The following is a 20000-nucleotide window of genomic DNA, read 5'->3' on the forward strand; positions in this document are numbered from 1 at the left end:
AAAAAGGAGGGAAGGAAGGACTAAGAGAGAGAGAGAGAGAGAGAGAGAGTATAAAATAAAACAAAACAAAGGATCAGAATACACACATTGAATAAAGAATACAGAATGTGAGAGGGTACCAACAAAATCACCTCTTGCTGTCTACATTTCCCACCTGCTCGTGTATCAATTCTCGTGATTAACTATTTACCGAGGGAAGGTTATAAATAGCACCGGTGATTATATATTCTATCCTGGTGTTTATTATGAGTGCACTGGCTGGCTGGCTGGCTGGCTGGTGTCGTGTGGCGTGGCGTGGCGTGGCGTGGTGTGGTGTGGTTTAGCGGGCACCCAGGAGCGGCAGAACCAATAGCAGGGCGCCTCTGATGTGAGGTGAACATGCTGCTACTGCCTGTTATCTCTCTGGCTGATCTACACATACGCTGGCGGCTCAGGTATTCATCACTATTTTTTTCTGATTTCCTTACCTTGGTCTGCCTTGCGCTTGGATTAAAAAACGCCTTCCCTTCTCGCTACGATGATTTTGCAAGGTCACATAGACTAGTAGCGAGGATTTCAAGTGTTTTTCGTTTCAGGTAACTATAGAAAGCTTGCCAGTCTATCACCAGAACCATAAAAATACTCTTGAAAATATGCGTGTCTTTTACTGGAGGATTAGGGTAAAACAGTAATGGTGAGGGAGCAAAGCATTTCAGAATACAGGCCTTGCTCTATCACTTGCTCTATCGCTAACTCATCATCTCGCTCTCTCGCTCTCTCGCTCTCTCTCTCGCTCTCTCGCTCACTCTCTCGTCCTTTTTATGCAGCGACTGACGGTAAATTATCACAAAGGTATCTCCGGTCAACAGCACTGCTATATCTTTTAGGGTAACGTTTCCGGCCCCTTTCTCTCTCTCCCTCCCTCTCCCTCTCTCTCTCTCTCTCTCTCTCTCTCTCTCTCTCTCTCTCTCTCTCTCTCTCTCCGGTAGTGGGTGCTTTTAAACATTTAGCATTGTCCTTACTATAGTCTGTCTGCTTTAAAATGGCTCCTGGATTTAAAACACACTGTAGCTTATTGAAAACGTCATTGATTTGATGTGAATAATACTTGTTTTCTATTGATCAACGCACTTATGACAAGGACAGCTCACGGTTTTCCTCTCTGACAACCACGCATTCCCTGGGACACCATTCAAACTGAGACCCAGGAGATACTTAGAGAACACAGACTATAGCAGTGTCGCTTCTAGTCGCAGTGAGTAACAGCTGGACACGAAAAGGAATCGTCTCGTCAGGGTAGATATTCAGAAACGCTTTGATCTCTCACCTCGACTGTTCTTAAAGGCCACAGAGATGATTAGCAGTGTTCTCAAGAATCTCTCCTGTTAATAGGGTGTAGAAATCTTGTTAATCTGTCACTAGAACCACAAAAAAACATATTAAAACTCGTGTATCTCTAACCCCTTCAGTATTGGGACGCATTTTTACCACGAATTTTTGGAGTGTGATTAGACGATTTTATTGACATTAGGAAGTGTCTATGGAGGTCAGAAGATTAATGGCCAGAGCCTTCACTATTTTAACCCCCAATGTAAGTTTGTGAAGCTGTGTAAAATCACCAAATAGTAACCAGAATGAATATGAAAACGCGGTATGGTACTGAAGTCGTTAATCTGTCACTAGAACCACAGAAAACACCTTAAAACTCTTGTATCTTTAATTAGCCACTTGAATGCATCCCGCCACCAGCGTCACTGTATCTGCCACGTGCTTCATTACACACTACTAAGGAATCTCTCATCTGCTTCTACTACAGGCACTTCTAATCACTATACTGGCGACACATTTGGAGAATCTAGACCTTAACCTCTTAAGTACTGGGACGCATTTTTACCTGAAGCTTCAGGGATAATACGACGAGTTTATTAACATCAGGAAGAGTTTATGGAGGTCAGAAGATCAATGGCCAGAGTCTTCACTATTCTAATCCCACATGCAAGTTTGTGAAGCTGTGAAAGATGACCAAATAGTAACCAGAATGAATATGGAAAAGTGTCCTGGTACTGAAGGGGTTAAACATCTCTTTCCTCTTGTCGATATTTAAAAAAAAGATAAATAAATAAAACGTTTGATGTGTTTTTATAGCAATTCCTCGTAACAGTGACAGATTTAAGCCTCCTCTTCCCCGTCACAAGTTACTTCAGAAGAGAGAGAGAGAGAGAGAGAGAGAGAGAGAGAGAGAGAGAGAGAGAGAGAGAGAGAGAGAGAGAGAGAGAGAGAGAGAGAGAGAGAGAGAGAGAGAGAGAGAGAGAGAGAGAGAGAGAGAGAGAGAGAGAGAGAGAGAGAGAGAGAGAGAGAGAGAGAGAGAGAGACGCTTTTAGTGTTGCGAGATTTTGTACGTAGCATTCAAAGACTCAAACATCCATGAGGTATTTAAGATCGTGGGTTTCTGTCGGCACTCTTTACTGGTCCGTGGCTCAACTTACAGCATATCATTCCCAGCCTGACGTCACCATCACTGCTATTATTACACCAGCGTACAGAATCACCACTAACGCCTGCAGGCACTAGAGAAGCCGGGCGCAGCGTAAGCCATCACGCCTCTTACGACTACAAACATCAGGAGTCTTCTCTCGCAATTTGAGGTGTAAGAAAATGCCCTTAGAGAGAGAGAAAAAAAATAGTGCTTCGTCGCTATTGACACGGGTGTGCTTACTCGGAAAAGGCTGCGGAGTGAGTGAGCCTATGTTTAAGATTAATGCGGCATTACAGAGGCAAAGCACCGTGGTAAGACTAATCCCGCAGAAAGGGCCGACATGCTGGATAAGACTGGCAGTTTGGTTCCCTTTAGTTAACCTTTTCAGCACAAGAACGTATTTCTACCTTGAGTTTTCGGGTGTGATTAGACGGTTTTATTGACATTACAAAGGGTCTATGGAGGTCAGAAGATTAATGGTCACAGTCTTCACTATTCTAATCCCCCACATGAGTTGGTGAAGCTGTACAAAATCACCAAATAGTGACCAGGGTGAATAGAAAAAGCGCGTCATGGTACTGAAGGGGTTAAAAGATTAGCGTGTTGAGAGAATAGAGGCGAAGAGATGAAGGGTAAGGTGGAAGGGGGGAGGGGGAAATTTAATGGTTTGTTGTGGTGAAAGATGGAATGGTATAGTGGAGAGAGAGAGAGAGAGAGAGAGAGAGAGAGAGAGAGAGAGAGAGAGAGAGAGAGAGAGAGAGAGAGAGAGAGAGAGAGAGAATTATGAAAACATCTACGTAACACACACACACACACACACACACACACACACACACACACACACACACACACACACACACACACACACACACACATACACATACACACACGAGATAGGAAAAGAGTGAATGAAGGAATAAGGAAAAGAGGAAAAGAAAGAGGAGAGAAACAGTTAAATTCTTCCCATTTCCTCTTTCCTATTGGTCTTCCCGCTTCCCCATTTCCTCCCCATTACTGAGGGGAGGGGGGGTCGGCGCTCCCATTAACGCGGAGCTCTCACCTGGAAATTTAGTCTTAAGTGTATCAATACGGGCAGGAAATTACGCGTGTGTGTGTGTGTGTGTGTGTGTGTGTGTGTGTGTGTGTGTGTGTGTGATGATTTTATAGGCTTAAACACACACACACACACACACACACACACGCGTCATTTTCTCTCAAACCTCAATTAATTTATGCATTTTTTTTCCTTTCTTACACACGATACACGTTTTCTTTTATTCTCTTCTCCTATTCTTCTCTTTTTATCATTCGCTATCTGTTACTTAAGTATGACGAATCTTTCTCTATTTTTTTTCTTCAACACAATCCTCTTAGAAATATTACACGTTGATTTTTATAGTGTTTATCTTACATAGCAGTTTTTCTTCTTTTCTTTTTCATTTCGTGTTTAATCGCTCGTGTGCTGAGCTAAGACTAATTATCAGGTCAGCGGCCCAAGCACGTTAAACAAACACATACACACACACACACACACACACACACACACACACACACACACACACACACACACAGAGAGAGAGAGAGAGAGAGAGAAAACAGAGAAACGGACAGACAGACAAACAGAGAGAAATACAGAAAAAAAACACACAGAAAAACAAAGAAAGACAAAAACTGGAACACAAAAAACACAAAACACCCACAAAAAAAACAAAAGAAAAAAGAAAAAACTGAAAACACAAAAAAGAAAGATAGAGAAAAAGAAAAAGAAATGAAAACAAAAAAGAAAATAACAACTCCTTCCCCTCCCCTCACCCCGACACACACCTGGCCCTCCCCCCAAACAGCGGCGCACCTTCCCTCCTTCACCTGCTGGAATAACACACCTGGTTTGACATTTACCTGTACTGGCACGGCTCAACTGGCGCATTGGTAACCTGTGCCTGGGAATTACCGTCTGGAAGAGCTAAGGTTACTGAAGGAGGCGCTGACGGGGTAAAGAGAGAGAGAGAGAGAGAGAGAGAGAGAGAGAGAGAGTAATGTATGTGAAGAGATGAAGTGCAAGAAGGTTAAAAGAGGAAAAAAGAAAATAAACAACAATAATAATAATAATGATAGTAATAATAATAATAATAATAATAATAATAATAATAGTAATAATAATAACACCAATTTTCAGGTTGACAACATCCGTCAAGGACACCAAATGACATTACACAAATATTTTCTCCCTTCAAGGAAAAAAACTTCATAAAACGTGGACTATTTTACTTATATATCTCTCTCTCTCTCTCTCTCTCTCTCTCTCTCTCTCTCTCTCTCTCTCTCTCTCTCTCTCTCTCTCTCTCTCTCTCTCTCTCTCTCTCTCTCTCTCTCTCTCTCTCTCTCTCTCTCTCTCTCTCTCTCTCTCTCTCTCTCTCTCTCTCTCTCTCTCTCTCTCTTACAAGGTCAAAACAAAACACCACATATTCTGATTCTATGCTGGAATAACGTAGCTTTAATCAACAATATAATATGAACAAATCTAACCACACCACACCACCACCACCACGAACCACCACCACTACAACCACCACGAACCAATCACCAACATCAAACACACCAAGAGAAAGCAGAGTGTTGGATTGAAGAGGAAAGCCAGAAGGAGACTTGTGAACGAACCTGTTACTGCTTCCACGTGTCTGGTGAAATTTAGAGTCCTTCAAGGGGGCAATAAAGGAACAGTTATTGCCGGAGTAAAGGGGTGTGTGAGACGCGGTGGGGAGAATAAGCGTGTGTGTGTGTGTGTGTGTGTGTGGGTGGGTGTGGGTGTATGTGAGTGTGTGTTGAGTGTAAGGGAGGGTAGAAGAGAGAAGAAGAGGGAAAGGTGAAGGTGAGAGAGAAAAGGAGAGAGAATTTATATGTATGCCTTAAATAATAATGATGATGATGTGTGTGTGTGTGTGTGTGTGTGTATGTATTCTAAAAACTCTCTGCTCTATTTTCCAAGGCCACAGAAATTATTAAACGTGTTCTCAAGAGTGTTTCTAGTGTTAATAATGAAGGAATCTTGTTAATCTGGCACTGGAATTGTAAAAGAAACCTCAAAAAACCGTGTAACTTCATGACTGATTTCAAAGACCACAAAGAGATGACTAGCCGGGTTTCCAAGTGTGTATCTAATGTTAATAAGGAAGGAATCTTATTTATCTGAAACTGGAATTATAGTAGTGTCACTTTAACCTAGCCCATCCCAACCCATCCTGTCCCATCCCAATTCATCCCAACCCATCCCAACTCATCCCAACCTATACCAACCCATCCCATCCCATCCTAATTCATCCCAACCCATTCCAACCCATCCCAACCTATCCTAACCCAACCCAATCCAACCTAACTCAACCTAACCTAACCTAACCTAACCGACCCCAACCCAACCTAACCTAACCTAACCAAATCTAAGCCAACACAACACAACCCAACACAATCAAACAAAACCAACCCCAAATCCACCTCAACCCTTCCCAACCTAACGTAACCAAACTTAACCTAACAAACAGACGCAAGAAGGTAAAAAAAAAAACATAACATTACAAAAACAGTTCCTCAGGTGACGACTCTTAAGCATCAACAGGTGAAGTGACTGACAACCTGGCCCGTGTCCCTCCAGGTGTGGTGATGCAGTGACGGCAGGTACACACGCTAATTAAACACCTGCACACGACCCAATGAGGTGACGCACGAAAACCTCTGAATTCACCCAGGTATGCACAACTAATTACCTTTTCATTAACTCTCTCTCTCTCTCTCTCTCTCTCTCTCTCTCTCTCTCTCTCTCTCTCTCTCTCTCTCTCTCTCTCTCTCTCAACAACAAGATAACACTAACGGTGATGATGAAAACAAATACATTAGACAGCCTAACAAAAATACCACCACCACCACCACCACCACCAACATCACCACCACCACCACCTAGCCAATCAGAGGGAAGGGATTGGCAGGTAATGATCCCTATTGGTTAACTGGGAGCCAATTAACTTTCATCCCCTCTCCCCCTCCTTCCCCTCTCCTCACCTTCCCCTCTCCTCCCCTCCCCCTCTCCTTCCCTTCCCTTCCCCTCCATTCCCTCCCCTCTCCTTCCCTTTCCTTCCCCTCTCCCCTCTCCTCCCCTTCACTCCCTCCTCTCCCCTCTCCTCAAAGTGACAATTTCGAGGTTTTTGCGAACAGAGAGAGAGAGAGAGAGAGAGAGTTTTGGGTAAAGTAAATATTCGACTTAATTATGTTTGGTGGTGGTAATGGTGGTGGTGGTGGTGGTGGTGGTGGTGGTGGTGGTGGTGGTGGTGGTGGTGGTGGTGGTGGTGGTGGTGGTGGTGGTGGTGATGATAGTGGTAAGTAATATAATAACACTTTTTTCATTGACTAATCCTCTCTCTCTCTCTCTCTCTCTCTCTCTCTCTCTCTCTCTCTCTCTCTCTCTCTCTCAACAACAATAAAGACTGAACAAAGAAAAGAAAAGAAAAGAAACAATAAAATAAAACGAAAAGAAGAAAAACAAGTGAAAAAAAAGAAATTGCGAATAAATACGAGAGAGAGAGAGAGAGAGAGAGAGAGAGAGAGAGAGAGAGAGAGAGAGAGAGAGAGAGAGAGAGAGAGAGAGAGAGATGCAGTCAGACAAGTGGGGATGACGAGTGGATGAATTATTTGCAACTCTCTCTCTCTCTCTCTCTCTCTCTCTCTCTCTCTCTCTCTCTCTCTCTCTCTCTCTCTGATTGCTTCTTCCTGTTCTTATGATTTTTTTTAGCTGAACAAAACAGAGAGGGGGAAGGAGAGAGAGAGAGAGAGAGAGAGAGAGAGAGAGAGAGAGAGAGAGAGAGAGAGAGAGAGCACAACGGACCAGCTAACCAACCTATTCAGCTTCTAACTACGTTGCTTGAAGAGGAGGAGGAAGAGGAGGAGGAGGAGGAGGAGGAAGAGAAGGAAGAGGAGGAGAACGCAATAGGAAAGGAGTAGGAAATGGTAGTGACAGTAGTAGAGGAGAAGGAGGAGGAGGAGGAGGAGGAGGAGGAGGAGGAGGAGGAGGAGGAAGAGGAAGAGGAAGAGGAAGAGGAAGAGGAAGAGGAGAAGGATAAACGTTGGTCAACCTGGCTGAAAATGGGAGAAAAGAGAGAGAGAGAGAGAGAGAGAGAGAGAGAGAGAGAGAGAGAGAGAGAGAGAGAGAGAGAGAGAGAGACGCAAAAAGTATTTGAAGGGGATGTTGAGCTTGAGGAAGATACAAAAGCAGAGAGAGAGAGAGAGAGAGAGAGAGAGAGAGAGAGAGAGAGAGAGAGAGAGAGAGAGAGAGAGAGAGAGAGCTTAGTGGCATGGGCTTGCAAAAGAGGATTGGTAAGACAGTAAGACAGATTACATACGCACATTACAGCATTACATCGTTCGCGCCCATTTCCGCCCATTTCCGCCCATTCCCAATCATTCTCGCCCATTCCCGCCCATTCCAGCCCATTCCAGGCCAGTCATATTAGTTTTTGCCTCCTCCATTCCAGTCTATTCCAGTCCATCTCAGCATTTCAGTTTGTTCCAGTCTATAACAATTCTTTAGGTCTATAACAGTTTGTCAGTCCTTTCCTATTCATCTTATTCCAGTCAGTTCGTTCAGTCAGTCAGTCAGTCAGTCAGTCAGTCAGTCAGTCAGTCAGTCATTTAACCACCAGTCCATCCTGCTACTCATTTATCCTTCCATCCATCCAGTCAACCAGCCAGTCACCCATCTACCCTATGCATTCATCCACACAGCCATTTAGTCAGCCAACACACCAAAACACACCAAAACACACCAAAAACACATCAAAAACACACCAAAACACACCAAAACACACTTATCATCCCAAACCACAGCGAAAACACACTCAAAACACACCCAAACACACCAAAACACACCAAAACACACCCAAAACACACTTGTCGTCCCAAAACACACCCAAAACACACCAAAACACACCAAAATACACCAAAACACACCAAAATACACTAAAACACACTTGTCATCCCAAAAGACACCCAAAAGACACCCAAAACACACCAAAACACACCAAAACACACCCTAAACACACCAAAATACACCAAAACACACTTGTCATCCCAAAACACACCAAAAACACACCAAAACACACCAAAAACACCAAAACTTCCAAACACACCAAAACACACCAAAAACACATCAAAACACACCAAAACACTCAAAACACACTCAAAACTCACCCGAAACGCCAATTAATTCATCAAAACACTCTCCAAAGAAACCCTTACCTAATCTGAATGCACATGGAAGTTCTTTATAATGGCAGGCAGGTTTAACACACCCAAAACACACCTAAACAGACTCATTAACGCAAAGTACACCCAAAACACACCCAAATCACCAGCTAATCCATCAAAGCACCCTCAAAACACACTCTTGACCTAATTTGAGAGTACACCCAGGTTTAACACACCTAAAATCCCCAAAAATACACTTATCGTCCTAAAACACACTCAAAACACACCCAAATACCAATTAATACATGAAAATATCCTCAAAACACATTTTATTATAATTTGAAAGCACATTCCAGTTCATTATAATGCTAGCTAGATTTAACACACCCAAAGGTATTAAAACACACCCAAAACACCAATCAATTCATCATAAGACACTCAAAACAAACACTATTTTAATTTGAGAGCACATCCCCGGTTCAATATCATGTCAGCCAAGTTTAACACACTAAAAAATACCAAAACACACTCAAATCACCAATCAATTAATTAAAACACTCTCAAAACACACACTATTGTAATTTGAGAGCACATCCCCAGTTCAGCATCATGTCAGCCAAGTTTAACACACCAAAAACACACCGAAACACACCCAAATCAGCAATTCATTCATCAAAACATCCTTAAAACACATCTTATTGCAATTTGAGAGCATATTCCTAATTCATTGCAATGCCAGCCAGGGTTGTCACGATTCCCAGCTCTTCAAAAATAGATTGCATTCGCGTGAACCACTAATCTCATTGCTGGTTCTGTGAGTTCGTTAGTAATTACGGGACAATTGACCTTTCTGAGTGAGTTGTTAGCTGAGGTGGGAGTTACTTCCTGTCATGCAAAGGCCAGTATTCAGAAACGCTTTGCTCTCTCAACCCGACTATTTTCCAAGGCCACAGGGATGATTAGCGGGATATGCAAGGGTGTTTGTCCAGTTGATAAAGTAGAAATATTCTCATTCTGCCTCTAGAACTATAAAAACACCTTAAAAAACGCTCTTATCTCTCTCTATGACTGTTTTCCAAGAGCATAGGGATGATTAGCGGTGTTTTCAAGGGTGTTTGTCCAGTTAATAAAAGAAGAAATCTTGTCACTCTGCCTCTTGAACTATAAAAAACACCTTAAAAAAACGCTTTTCTCTCTCATCCCGACTATTTTCCAAGGCCAAAGGGATGATAAGCGGGTTTTCAAGAGTGTTTCTCCAGTTAATCATGTATAAATCTTGTCACTCTGCCTCTAGAGCTACAAAAACGCCTTAGAAAACCGTATAGATCTGAATAAAGCCTTTTGAAATAGTGAAGATGAAGCGCAGAAGTGTTTAAGAATACGAGCTTAAGTAAAGTATTGGCTCGCTGGTTACCTTGCTTTATTGTTGCAGGAAGGGACTATTAAACACGCTGCATATGAGAAAGTCAAGTCAATTTTCTTTTTTTTTTCTATTATTTTGAAAAGGTGAAGGTCATTCTAGCGCGGTGGTGTTCTATCTTTTCCTGAGCGAGTAGCTACCACGTAAAGGTGTGGTACAGTCCCCGCTTACCACCTAGTTCCAGAAAACTCAATTCCAGCAAATATCAATGTATTCACGAGTACAACACACAAATGAAATAACAACAGGCAACACAACTCAGTTTAATGCGAGGGAAGCATCTGTTTCTCCTCCACCAGCTGATCCAGGCCAGATTATCTTGTGCGTTGCAATAATATATTTTTTTTTCTGAGATATGAACTAATTTAAGTAAAAATCGCATATAATCCAGAAAGTGCTCATATACCACCTGGAAGGCCTTCGTGTTGTGGAAGAAGTAACATATCTCTCTCTCTCTCTCTCTCTCTCTCTCTCTCTCTCTCTCTCTCTCTCTCTCTCTCTCTCTCTCTCTCTCTCAGACACATACATTAGCAACTCAACAACTCAATAATAAGAAAGAAAATAAAGAAAAAGAAAACATGCGTGATGGAAGACAAACAGAGATGGGAGATCGATCCGGAAGCCGTGACACCACAAGATTACTGAACCTAGCTCAACCAGACCAGAGTAAAGGAATAACAAACCCGCGAATATCTAAGAGGGAAAAATGAATGAACAAGATACAGATACAGGTCTACCCTTGGGACTCTCTGCTTCAGGTCTATCTACCCTTGGGACGCTCTACTTCACATCCTTGCCAGCCTTCCCTTCCCCTGTGGTGCTGGAATAAAGATTTCGTGTTTCTATGCTTCTCAAACACACTTCACTCTTTTTTATACCACGTGGGCTTTTCACGGGAATTTCTGGTCTAAACAGGGTACTTTTTGGGTACCTCCTATCTAAAAGCCCACGCGCTAGGAAATCGTTATCCCAAGTGAGGAAGCCCAACCTACACTCGGACCGTGGACAGGATTCGAACCCGTGCGCTTGGAGACCCCTCGGACCCCAAAGCACGCATGGTTCCACTGTACCACGGCGGCCCTTGACTGCATTCAAAAGGTTCTAATTGAAGTTACGTGGTCTTAATGGTGTTCTTATGGCTACAGTGGCAGGTTAACATGGTTTCTTTAAGCCCTTCAGTACCAGGACGCGTTTCCATATGCACTCTGCTTACTATTTGGTGATTTTATACAGCTTCAGAAACTTATGTGGGGGATTAAAATAGTGAAGACTTTGGCCATTAATTTTCTGACCTTCATAGACTCTTGCTAATGTCAATAAAATGGTCTAATCGTACACAAATCTCAAGGTAAAATTGTGTCCCAGGGTTAATATTAGCAGGAGGAACACTTTCAGAACTCGGCTATTTACATCAGCAGCTTTTTGTAAATGGTCGTGGTGAGAGTGTGAAGTGTTTTGATTACTGGCCTTTCTGTCACGTCTATTTTGGAACGATAGGTGGAAACAGGTCGGTATGTTTTGATCAATTGACTCCCACGTTGACTGACACAATAGGCTACCACTTTCCTTCCTTTCTTTCTTTTCTACCTTTATGTGACCCGTTGACCGACACACTTAATAGGCTACTCCATTCCTTCCTTTCTTTCTTTTCTACCTTTTTGTAACCCTTAACCCGAGCTCCTCTTACTTAGAATAAAGAAAGAGAAAGATATTACACTTACGAATATATATAACGACAAAACAACCCTTCACTCCTCATATGGTTACAGTGACAGGCCAGAGTTGTGTTTAAGGAAATGTCTCAAAATAGTGATTAAGTTAAGGAAAGGTGTGGCAAGGAAGGTTACTAAGGAAAGATATGGGTAGGAAAAGAAGGATTAGAAGAATAAGTTTTGGAATGTTTAGCTAGAATAAGATTTAGAAGATGGTTTTACAGGAAATGCCTCAAAATAGTTAGTGATTAAGGAAAGGTGTAACAGGAAAGAAGGTTACTGAGGAAAGATATGGCTAGGAAAAGAAGGATTAGAAGAATAAGTTTTGGAATGTTTAGCTCAAGTAAGATTTAGAAGATGGTTGTAAAGGAAATGCCTCAAAGTAAGGAAAGATGTGACACGAAATACACTTACAAATATATACGAATACAAAACACACCCTTAAGAAGAGAGAGAGAGAGAGAGAGAGAGAGAGAGAGAGAGAGAGAGAGAGGAATGAGCCCCACCATTGCACTGAGACCACCTTTGTATACCTCAGCTGTGTCGTGAAGCATTACAAGGTGACTGCATCCAAACACACACCCTCTTCCATTCAGCCTCACGAGTTATGACCAATAAAAAATATACACAGTTTTCATCTAAGACTACTACGAAACCTGACTCTCTCTCTCTCTCTCTCTCTCTCTCTCTCTCTCTAACGATGATGAGATGGGAATTTCTGGATATGCTATCATGTGTGTGTGTGTGTGTGTGTGTGTGTGTGTGTGATTCACGTCACCTCGGTCTTCTGCTGGTCATCCAGCCAGTCTTCACCATTACGGAGCGAGCTCAGAGCTCATAGACCGATCTTCGGGTAGGACTGAGACCACAACACACTCCACACACCGGGAAAGCGAGGCCACAACCCCTCGAGTTACATCCTGTACCTATTTACTGCTAGGTGAACACACCCCACACATTAAGAGCCGCACCCATTTGCCTCGCCGCACCGGGACTCGAACCCGGGCCTCTCGATTGTGAGTGCTAACCACTACACTACGCGGTGTGTGTGTGTGTGTGTGTGTGTGTGTGTGTGTGTTTGCTAATTCCGTAGCTTGCAATGAAAAATTCCCGGCTGTAATTTGCGTCATTAAACTCAGTAATGGAGAGAGAGAGAGAGAGAGAGAGAGAGAGAGAGAGAGAGAGAGAGAGAGAGGGGGACTGGGGGAAACACGTCCATTCAAGTAATAAAGTGTTAATGAAGAAGATATGCTGCGCAGCTCTCTCTCTCTCTCTCTCTCTCTCTCTCTCTCTCTCTCTCTCTCTCTCTCTCTCTCTCTCTCTCTCTCTCTCTCTCTCTCTCTCTCTCGTGTGTGCGTGTGTGTGTTAGTCTATCGCACTCTGACCTTTTACCACACGCAATAAACTCCCGGCGATGAAGAAAGTGAGACGCGCGTGCATGATACGTGAATAAAAGCATGCACAAATATGTAGAAAAGAAAAACCTTCATATATCACTCCAGCTTGTTGATTGCGTGAACATAGTGTGTGTGTGTGTGTGTGTGTGTGTGTGTGTGTGTGTGTGTGTTTCCTTACTTTCATACTGACATACATACAAGCACATGCACGATCATTCACTCAAACAAAATCTCTTTATTAATCTCTGTCTTTCTCTCTCTCTCTCTCTCTCTCTCTCTCTCTCTCTCTCTCTCTCTCTGTGTGTGTGTGTGTGTGTGTGTGTGTGTGTGTGTGTGTGTGTGTGTGTGTGTGATGAAAGCAGCACTACAAAACAGCCACCGTGATAATACCTGACACGTTATACTATACTCGTACTGTACATGTTTTCACTCCGTCACCTCTGCTATGCTATATCGTATTTGATTGATTTTTGAGTTATTTTCATTTATTTTCATTTATTTTCATTTTCACTTCATTTTTTTTTAACCTCGTCTGTGAAACAAGTGTGTGTGTGTGTGTGTGTGTGTGTGTGTGTGTGTGTGTGTGTGTGTGTGTGTGTGTGTGTGTGTGTGTGTGTGTGTGTGTGTTGCTGATTACTTGATAAAATTGGTATTACTTTTCCTTTCTAGCTGTGTGTTTTCATGTTTTATTTTACTATTACCATTAGTGTGTGTGTGTGTGTGTGTGTGTGTGTGTGTGTGTGTGTGTGTGTGTGTGTGTGTGTGTGTGTGTGTGCTGATTACTTGATGAAATTGGTATTACTTTTCCTTTCTAGCTGTGTGTTTTCATGTTTTATTTTACTATTACCATTAGTGTGTGTGTGTGTGTGTGTGTGTGTGTGTGTGTGTGTGTGTGTGTGTGTGTGTGTGTGTGTGTGTGTGTGTGTGTGTGTGTGTGTGTGTGTGTGTGTGTGTGTGTGTGTGTGTGTGTGTGTGTGTGTGTTTGATAACGATAATCAAGTTTATGACCTTGCAAAATAATGAGAGAGAGAGAGAGAGAGAGAGAGAGAGAGAGAGAGAGAGAGAGAGAGAGAGAGAGAGAGAGAGAGAGAGAGAGAGAGAGAGAGAGAGAGAGAGAGAGAGAGAGAGAGAGACAGACAGACAGACAGACAGACAGACAGACAGAAAAACACAGAGAAACAGAGGCAGAGACAGAGACAGACACAGACACAGACAGAAAGATAGACAAACACAGACAGACACATAAAAACAGAAACACAGACAGAGACTGAGAAACACCAGAGAGAGAGAGAGAGAGAGAGAGAGAGAGAGAGAACAGAATGATGCAGTAATGAAGATTTCCGTACCTAATCTCCCCACTAATATATATCCACCCAGCTACCTACTTTCACCACCCATGTATCCGCGGCTCACCGTCTCTCACTGTCTCTCACCCAGTCACCTCCTCTAATTTAATCCCCAGCCCCGCTACGCCTTAACGTGACGGGAAGGCAGCGAGGTGGCTCAGGTGGCGGCCGGGTTCTCTTGTGTCTTCATGTACATACTCACTGGCGGAGAGTTTATCGAATTCAATTACCTAGCCACTCCCTCTGCTGTGTTGTGTGTGGCATTGGGGTGATGTGTGTGAGTGTGTGTGTGCTAAAAGGAGATGTGAACAGACATAAGTAAGCAGACATGTTGAGTTTAAAGAGGAATAGATTGACAGACAGAGATACAGATTTTAAAGAGAAATGGATAGAGATATTAACAGACAGACAGTTAGACAGTCATATTTTAAAAGGAAATGCATAAACAGAAGGGCAAATATATTGAAAGACAGACAGACAGGTAGACAGTCATATTTTAAGAGGAAATGGATAGACAGTAAGGAAGAGATATTGACAGACAGACAGGCAGACAGGAAGATTTTAAAGGGGAATAGACAGTAAGGCAAAATTATTGAGAGACAGACAGGCAGACAATCATGTCATAAAGGGAAATGGATAGACAGTAAAACAGAAATATTGACAGACAGGTAGACAGGTAGACTTTAAAGAAAAATATACAGACAGAAAGGCAGACAGGCAGAGAGTCATATTTTAAAGGGAAACATAAAGACAGCATTGACATAGACAGGTAGACAGACTTTAAAACATGTACCAAAAAAAAAAAAAATCTAAGAGTGGCCAGTCATTATAGAAAAACACATTATAGATATAGATAGTGTCAATACTTCTGTGTCGAGATTCAAATAGCTCGACTCTGTGCCAGATACACAACTGACTCACCTTTACTAGTCGGCATGGTGAAGGGAAGGCAAGGGGAGGCAGGGGAGGCCGCGATGTGTGTCCCTGCAGGTGTAGAAGATGCAGAAAGAGTCCTTGTATTCACAGCTTAAGGATTCATCTTGTTTTGCTTCGTGTTTTAAATCTACGTTTCTTTTTTTCTCTTGTTTTCGTCTACGAGAGAATCGCCAAGGGGTCTAGTACAGTGAAGGAGTGGGAGGCTTGCTGGAGTCTTTCACTGTGTTGTTTTTCTTGTTTTCTGCACTGTTGTTTGTTATTGCTGGTCCATGGCGGGTATTAGCTGTGTCGAAGGTGTTGCTATTCTTGTTGTTGTTGTTGGTGGTGGTGGTGGTGGTGGTGCCTGTATGTAAGGAACAGTATAGGGAAAAGGTTTGGCATCACTCACACAAGCATCTACATTCACACCCTCGTCACTCTAATCAATGTCTGTCATCCTAATCCTTACACACTTGTCACTTCGCCCTCACCATCACCACACTCTTCTGCTCATCACCCTACCAGCCCCAAACACACCCTTGTCACCCTAAAAACTTACTAATACTAATGTCTGTCACCCTAATAGTTATACACTTCTCACTACACCCTTACCATTACACCACACCCTTCTACTCATCACCCCCAAACACATACCTTTCATCACGTACTTAATCACCACCCCCTGCACCACCCACGCCCTCCCTGTATCACCCACGCCCCGAGCCACAAAAGCCACTCCTGCACCACCCACGCCCTGATCCACCCCACGCCCTGACCCACCCACGCCTTCCTGCACCACACACGCCCTTCCTGCACAACCCACGCCCTGACCCACCCACCCTTTCCCTGCACCACACCTGCCTTACTCACCCCAAAGAATTGCTGCAGATGCTGGGAAGTGTGTATTTGTGGCAGATTTCATGAGATGCTCCACTGAACCAGCATCTGACTCCCTTCTGAACTACACACACACACACACACACACACACACACCCGAAAGAAACATCCATATGACACTAACTTGATCTATTCTCTCTATGTATCATGTATTATTTTTCATCACCCGATTTGTATACAGTACTCTAATACATTTTTTTCTTCTTTATTTTCTACTAGTTATCATCTTTATCCTTTTTTTTTCTTTCTCCTCCTCCTTTTTTTTTCTTCTTCTACTTCTTCTTCTACCTCCTCTTCTTTTTTTTTTTAACACAATTGAGCAACGTCACACACTTCCACGCATCTCTGTCATCATTTGTCATGTTTTTCTTAATCTGTTTACATCACAACACACACACACACACACACACACACACACACACAGTTTTACGCTCCCCTTCACCGTACTTCGCTCTCAACACATTACTCAATCTCCACTGTGGTTAATCGCTGTGCTATGCTGTCAACACACTGAGGGCTGTCTGCTGTGGCACTGAAAACACACACACACACACACACACACACACACACACCTGGTCACTTATCAGAGTGCGTCCTTATCTCCATCCTGTCTCCAGCCTCTTTTAAGCCACACTGAGAGAGAGAGAGAGAGAGAGAGAGAGAGAGAGAGAGAGTTTGTTAATCACTCGTTCGCTCGTTTGCCATTCTCGCTTCTAAAGGTTACCAAGTCGTTTTTTTTTTTTTTTATTCATCTATTTTCTTTATCTATTTGTCACTTTCTTATTTTTTCCCTATGTTTAATAAAGATTTTTCATGTTTATTCATTTTTTATAGGTTATTAATCCTCTTTTTTGCCTTTTTTTTATTTTTGTTTCAATATTTCAACGAGGATATAACAAGAGAATACATCAAGACACCTCTCTCTCTCTCTCTCTCTCACACATCAGCATTCATGTGTACAATTATTCATGCACACTCGAACGCGTACATGTTCTTTTTATTTGTCCAACCTATTTTCTCTTTATCTTATTTAATTATCTTTCTTTTTTTCCAAGGAATAATAATAGTATACATCAAGACATCTCTCACACAGCATCATTCATGTGTACAATTATTCATGTACACTCAAACGCGTACATGTTCTTTTTATTCGTCCAGCCTATTTTATTTTTATCTTATTTAATTATCGTTTTCTTTTCTTTTTCCAAGGACTAATAACAAGAGAATACATCAAGACACCTCTCACTTACACATCATCATTCATGTGTACAATTATTCATGCACACTCGAACGGGTAAATGTTCTTTTTTTTTTTTCTCTCTTCTTACTCGTCTTTTCATCCTATTTTTTCCTCTTATTTAGTTATCATTTTTCCCAATGAATAACAATAGAATACACAAGTTATTCTTAACCTCTTACACACACACACACACACACACACACACACACACACACACACACACACACACACACACACACACACACACACCTTATAGAATCACTGAACAGGAAACCAAAGATCAATATTACAATTATTAACGAACCTGATAAAGATAACAAAATAGGAAAAATAAATTAATTATCACCACCCACCAATGATAAAACTAATTAAATAAATAATCTGCCCACAATACACAAACACTGGAATATTATCTTTTTTAGATAATAAATAATAATAATAATTCCAGTAACGCTACCATGCACACGATATATCTATTAATTTATTCATTCCCAACACATTATCTATTTTTTTTCTTTTCCTTTCTATAAACCTTTAACCAATTTCAAACATAAAGAGAGAAGAAAAAAGTTACACACACATTTATAATTCACAACTACATCAGTCTATGCATTATGTCTCTCTTAAATCTGAGAGACGCTTTTAATTATTATAGTCTCCCTTTCAACACGTAGTAAAAGAAAGATTTCCTCAATTTCTGAATGCTGATCCGCCTTTGAGAGAGAGAGAGAGAGAGAGAGAGAGAGAGAGAGAGAGAGAGAGAGAGAGAGAGATAAACGCATATACACATTTATTCAGTTACATGTAAAGTTATCAATGACATTTATCCTAATCCAGCAGACTCTTGCTTCTAATTATACTGTCACTGGTGCCTTTCCTATCTGAGCTATTTTACACTTTCCTTTTCGTACTTGTCTCCAAAAAAACGTACTTTCTTCTGCAGCTTCTTGAAAATAAAGTCAACTCCATTTCTTTCATTGCATCATTCAATTTATCAGTGAACTTAAGCCCTTGAGTACCTTATCATCTGATGATTCAATACAGCTTCAGACTTATGTATGGGATTAAACTAGTAAAGACTGTGGCCATTAATCTTCTGACTTCCATACAGCCTTCCTAATGTCAATAAAATGGTTTAATCGTACACAAACCTCAAGGTAAAAATGTGTCCCAGTATTGAAGAGGTTAATGTTAACGAAAGATTATTTAATTAACGATGTCCTCTTTTAAAACCTGAACAGAGCCCGCTTTCCTCTGAACCTCTCCTTAAATTAAAACCTCAACAGAATCCCCTTTCCTCTGAACCTCTCTTTTAAAACCTCAACAGAATCTCCTTTACTTTGAACCTCCTCTTTTAAAACCTGAACAGAACCCACTTTCCTCTGAACCTCCTAAACTCGCCGCTACAGATCCAGGGAACCATATAATCCCGACGCTATTTGAATGTCATTAGTCATCACAATAGACGTAAGGTGCAGTGGAGTCTACATAAGTAATACAAAGAGTTATTTTGTCATTTAGGGATTTGAATGTTGTTGGTTTGTTGCCCCAAGCCTGATGGAACACAACGGAATATTTTACTTCTCTCTCTCTCTCTCTCTCTCTCTAGTAGGCTGATCTTTTTTTATATATTTTTTTCTTTCTTCTTCCATCATGTGTTTGTCTTCTTCATTTTTCATTTCCTTTCAAAATTTACTCTCTCTCTCTCTCTTTTTTAATGAGAATGTCAGGTTATAGGAATAGTTTGTGAATTGTTTGGCAAAAGGTCACCAAGGGATATTAAATTCATACGTGGTGATGTTACTGTTGTCCTTATTACTTTATATATTCGAGTTGTTTTCCATGTGTTTCTTACTCATATCTTCTTATTTTCATCATTCTCTTTCTATTTTCTTTTCTTTCTTTTTTATTTTTATTTATTTATTTATTTATTCATTTTTATTTATTTATTTATTTATTTTTTTTTTTTTTTGCAAATGTTACGTTTAGACTTAGAACTTTTTTCTTTCAAGCACCACCACCACCACCAATACCACTACTACTACTACTACTACTACTACTACTACTACCACTCTTACTTACCACCACCACCACCCTTAACACATCCATTACATCAACATCCTTATAGCTGAAGTTACACGGGTTTTTAAGAGTGTTCGCATGGTTCTAGTAACATATCAACAACATTTCCACGTAACTAAGAGGCAAAACACACTTGACAACCCGGCTGATCATCTCTGTGGCCTTCCAAAACTAAGACTGGCGACATCCCGGGGGCTGATCATCTGTCTCCATCGGTTCCTCCTCATACGGGTTGTGCCTTCCTCGCCCCCTCCCTTCATCGACTCTTTCAGAAGGATCAAAGGGCATCATGTTGACCTGCTCCTCCT

At 41.6% G+C, this 20000-nt stretch overlaps 2 protein-coding genes across 7 annotated transcripts in view; both read right to left on the minus strand.

The window, feature by feature from the left end:
* Nucleotides 1–19576, minus strand: part of LOC123501259 (adenylate cyclase type 2-like) — a 131386-nt gene extending 111810 nt beyond the window's left edge. Inside the window, exons 1-3 of one of the 2 annotated variants that reach the window (XM_045250003.1) lie at nucleotides 17790–19576; nucleotides 16344–16942; nucleotides 15480–15837 (exon numbers count right to left, since the gene is read on the minus strand). In XM_045250003.1, the coding sequence (XP_045105938.1) occupies nucleotides 15480–15495 (16 nt within the window). In that variant the 5' untranslated portion in view covers nucleotides 15496–15837; nucleotides 16344–16942; nucleotides 17790–19576. Of the gene's footprint in view, nucleotides 1–15479; nucleotides 15838–16343; nucleotides 16943–17789 lie in introns of those variants that run through there. The other variant, XM_045250004.1, reaches the window with a different exon arrangement.
* Nucleotides 19577–19589: 13 nt separating this feature from the next.
* Nucleotides 19590–20000, minus strand: part of LOC123501260 (dnaJ homolog subfamily A member 1-like) — an 8373-nt gene continuing 7962 nt past the window's right edge. For all 5 annotated transcript variants that reach the window (XM_045250006.1, XM_045250009.1, XM_045250007.1 and 2 more), the window contains exon 7: nucleotides 19590–20000. This exon is cut by the window's right edge and continues 91 nt beyond it. In XM_045250006.1, coding sequence (XP_045105941.1) covers nucleotides 19864–20000 — 137 coding nt within the window. In that variant the 3' untranslated portion in view covers nucleotides 19590–19863.

Source organism: Portunus trituberculatus, chromosome 9 (genome assembly GCF_017591435.1).
Source record: "Portunus trituberculatus isolate SZX2019 chromosome 9, ASM1759143v1, whole genome shotgun sequence".
NCBI lineage: Eukaryota > Metazoa > Arthropoda > Malacostraca > Decapoda > Portunidae > Portunus > Portunus trituberculatus.